The 4,381-nt window shown below is 42.8% G+C and overlaps 1 protein-coding gene across 1 annotated transcript; it reads left to right on the top strand.

Annotated features, from left to right (window-relative positions):
* Positions 1–768: 768 nt before the first annotated feature.
* LOC147327387 (serine/threonine-protein kinase pim-3-like) lies at positions 769–3,458 on the top strand. Its single transcript, XM_086295004.1, has 4 exons — positions 769–1,062; positions 2,090–2,270; positions 2,357–2,527; positions 2,617–3,458. The coding sequence occupies exons 1-4, from the start codon at positions 784–786 to the stop codon at positions 2,706–2,708; spliced, it is 723 nt and encodes a 240-aa protein (XP_086151130.1). The 5' UTR covers positions 769–783; the 3' UTR covers positions 2,709–3,458.
* The last annotated feature ends 923 nt before the right edge of the window (positions 3,459–4,381 follow it).

Here is a 4,381-nt window from a genome sequence, read left to right as displayed (position 1 = left end):
GTGTAGCTAGGTTAAGCTGGGCACACAGCTAACAGCTTGATTATGAATGCAACTCAACATTTCAAACAGAGCATCAGAATGGGGAGGAAAGTCGTTTAAAAGACTTTGAGCACGGCTGGTTACTGGTTGCAGATGAGCTACTCTGAGCATTTCAGGAAGCAGGTGCCGTGTTTGGGGATAGTTAACAACGCAGACAAGTTGCATTCATTTTAATGACATCACCACTAACTGCATTTTAAGACATGCAGTTAGTGGTGACAGGTTAATTGGAAACACTAAATTGCCCATAGGTGTGAATGCAGAAATGCGAGTGTGAATGGTTGTGTTAGTCCTGTAAGACTGGCTGACACATACCCAGGTACTTATATTCAGGTGAAGAGCAAAATGAACATTTAGGGTACAGCAGAGAGTAATTTGTGTGACAGCTGTAGTAAAACCCAATTTGTGTTTGTCTGTTTAGGTGACTTCCAAGCGAGATACGTGGAGGAGCACCGGCTTGGAGAAGGAGGATGCGGAGCAGTGTTTGCTGGCTACCGCATAAAGGATCATTTACCAGTAAGTGTTCAGATGGTGGTAGTAAGACAGGCAGTAATGCAGATAAGGGATAATATCGTAAGCTGAGATGTATGCTGTTTTACACCTTTAATGATGTCATACTGAGGAAATGCTCATCAATGCCCTGTGTCTTTTAGGTGGCCATCAAACACATCCCAAAGGGGAAAGTGTACTGCAAAGTGAAGGTAAATGTGCAAGACTTGAATTGTTTTTACATTAGTGGATTGCATGCAGCGTTCACCTGTGGAACGTCTGTGCCTCATCATCCACTTTGTTGAAATATTTCAGGATGATAACGGGAAGAATGTGTCAGTGGAAGTTGCCATCATGCTGAAGCTTGCAGCTGAAGCAGATGGATCAGTGGAAACATCAGCCCCAGTGTCTCTGTTGGAGTGGTTTGACTTTGGCAGAGAGCTGATCCTGGTGATGGAGAGACCTGTCCCCGCTGTGGACCTGGATAAATACATAGAAGAAAATGGAGGATTTTTGCCAGAGGACAAGGCCAAGGCAAGTTGACTTGCCTTAGAAGAGTCTTAGACTGTACATCATTCAATCAAAGCACAGAGTATTAGAGAAACATTAACCCATTGATTGATTATTGTCTTTTTCATCGTTTCCAGGTAGGGCTGGGCTATATCATACCATTCACGGTAATACCGGTGTAATTTTGGGCAACGATAGGAAAATGAAATATCGCGCTAGAATAGGTAAAACGCGCATGCGCAGTGCCTATGTTTACATACGCAGATGGCGGTGACGCAGAAAGAGAAGAGCAAAAGTGGATCGTTGAATGAAACGGATGAACCAGAACTGGTTTGTAAAAATGCTGCAACTTTAGTGGTGTGGAACTGGTTTAGCTTTCGTCCGTCAGATACACAACAAAGCACGATTTTTGGTAGCGCATGCTAGCGGGCCGTCGTTATTACCGTGTTGTTTGGAAAATACGGCACACTTAAAATCAATCCTTTGATTTTTCTGAAACTCGACAGTGCCCCTTATAATCCCGTGTGCCTTATGTATGAATTCTGGTTGTGTTTACTGACCTCAAAACGATTTTATGTACACGGCGACTTTGCTAAGCTACAAAGCCGCACCGCTCGATGGATTGTCGGAGCATTACGGCTATCGTAGGCAGGCGCCTCGCGGAGTGATACGTACTGCACCTCAACGTGATATTACCGTATTGTGTGTGTATAACCTCTTTTTAAGCTTTGTGGATATTTTACATGGTTATGCTGAGGATATGTCGGCCAATTTCCACTGGAAATGCCTTTTGGTTAAACTGTCAGCGAGGAATTTGCATTTGCACTGTTACATTTTTATATAACTTTAATGCACATAAAAAAACAGCTGCTTGTTTAAGTGAAAATACATTTATGGGGTTTTTTGCACTAATAAAGTTGTGGAGTTGTAAAGTATTTTGTCTAGTGTCAATTATATCGTCAGTTATATCGTCAGTTATATCGTTATCGCAACTTTTCAAATGTATATCGTGATAAATATTTTTGGTCATATCGCCCTGCTCTATTTCCAGGTCATTCTGAAGCAGCTGGTTGATGCTGCGAAGCACCTGGAGGATAAACACATCTTTCACCGGGACCTCAAGAGTGAGAACATTCTAATTGAGACCGGCTCAGATGTACCGCGTGTTCGTATCATCGACTTTGGACTGAGCTGCTTTGTTAAGGGGCAGTCGCAGTACCGCGTCTTCTATGGTAACATATTCTGCTCTTGCTCTTCACAGATGTCACAATTTTCGCCTTTTGTTTTAGAAGAAATTGCAATTGTGTCTGTTTATTAGGTACAGAAATTTACTCCCCTCCCGAGTGGTACGGGCGCAGTTGCTACAGGTGTGGACCCACCACGGTATGGCAAATGGGAGTGGTTCTGTACGAAGCGCTTCATGCCGGGGACTTTAACACCACGAGCTTCCTCAAAAAGCGCCTGAAATTCAAAAGACATCTGTCCAAAAGTAAGAAAACGTCACACTTCAAGACTGACTGATGGCTTGGACCACTGGAACTATCATCTTCATGTTTTTTCTCTTTCCTTTCTTTCCAGACTGCCGGGATTTCTTGGACGCGTGTTTAACCAAAGTCCCGGAGACGCGGCCGACGCTGGAGGAGCTACAGCATCACACTTGGCTGAGATAAGCCTATCACACACACACACAAACACACACAATTCAGACGTTATCATTTATGTGTGATGTATGAATTACCTTTCTTTTTTTCAGGAAATAATTTTTTTTAATTGGCCCACTTTAAATTTCAGTGTTTTGGAATTCCTGTAACCCCCCCCCCCCCCCAGCCATCCCAGGAAAGGGGATCTCTCTTTGAATGGGCTTTCCCGAGGTTTCTTCCCGTCAGTCTGGCCCCCCCAGGGGAGTTTTTCCTCGTCTTCATAGAGAGCTTGGGCTGGCTCAGGAGCTCCATCAAAACTGTCTTTATTTAATTACTCTAATGTAATCATATACTTTAAAGTAATCAAATAAAAGACAGTAAAAATCTGAAGACTTGAAGTAAACTTCCATTAAAATAAAACTTGTTTAATTCATCTTTGCTGAGGATACTGTGTTATTACTATTTCAAGGATTATGTCAGAACACCGGATACTGGTACCCATCCCTACCCATCACTAGGGAACAGAACAAACCAGACATCAATTACAACAAAAATGACACTGACCCAGCCAGCATGACTCGTCTGCCTTAAGAAATGTTTAGCAATATTACAAATTGGGTGATATGCCTTAAAGTAGCTTCTCATGTGTTCAGCATTGTCAAAGGCTACATTTTAATTAAAACCACAATCTAGTAATGTTCTGTCTTTAACCTTCCTAATTTGTTTTTTGTCCTAACCTAATACTAAATTGCCAGTGAAAACAAAAGTTACATAAATAAAGAAGAGTAAAGAAAATTACGGTCTCACACAGGAGTCAAACCCTAGTTTCTAAATGCTGTCAGTAATAGGAAATTCTATCTTTAAAAAAAACCCAAATTGTTACACCACTTTGTCAGCCTCGCTGGCGTCAAGAATCATTAGTATTACTCCTATGCTAAAGCTTTAGTAGAGGTTGCACATCAGTTGGTGTCCCCGCCCCTTATCCCCCTTAAAATCCTAACTTGAAGATGCAGAATTTGATTCCTATTAATATGGATGTCATTCATGAAAGTAATACCCAAGCAAATAGCAATTTTATTATGATCTGTGCTGCAGTTGTAAGACCGGGCACTCCTAAAACCCTCTCCCCACTCCCTACTGACATTGTCGTGATGTTACTGATTTCTCACTGCAGTCATGCAATTTATTCTATAAAAAGCTTGAACGCGATAGACGCGAACAGAGCGTCAGGTTTACATGTAAAGTCAATGGAAAAGCGCGATGACCCGCGATTGCGGCTCCTGCAAAAATTTGGAAGCGTACAATGAGAGCAATTTGGTACGTTTGGGGGGGGGTTTACCTCCGATGGGTGCTCTTTTTCGCTTTCGCTGCCTTCCAGGAGGGGAAAGGATGAAAAGAGAGGCGATTTTCCAGCTTCTTGCCTTCCCTATGGTGTGATCTAAGGTTGCAACCGACAACACAGCTCGTAGGAACTCAGTGCCACGGCCCTCGCTTGGGGGGCGGGGAGACGTGCACTCGCTTTTTCCTGCTCCAGCCAAGTCCTCTGCCTGCTCTACATCTCTCCTATTACCTTTTATTACGCTTGCACTCATGCCTTTGCCTTTCACCACTTCAAAACTGCGCCTACTTCAATATTACCTTCATACGCTCTCTTTGCTTTTCGCCTTCCTCACTACACTAAGTACCATTTTTTAACGCTGTGT

This window comes from Aulonocara sp. 'chitande type north' Nkhata Bay, linkage group LG6, assembly GCF_057382095.1.
Source record: "Aulonocara sp. 'chitande type north' Nkhata Bay isolate Kocher_YH1m ecotype deep benthic linkage group LG6, A_spYH_male_GT1.1, whole genome shotgun sequence".
NCBI classification, from domain to species: domain Eukaryota; kingdom Metazoa; phylum Chordata; class Actinopteri; order Cichliformes; family Cichlidae; genus Aulonocara; species Aulonocara sp. 'chitande type north' Nkhata Bay.
The sequence above is the reverse complement of the archived record's forward strand: the minus strand, read 5'-3'. Positions and strand labels throughout refer to the sequence as shown.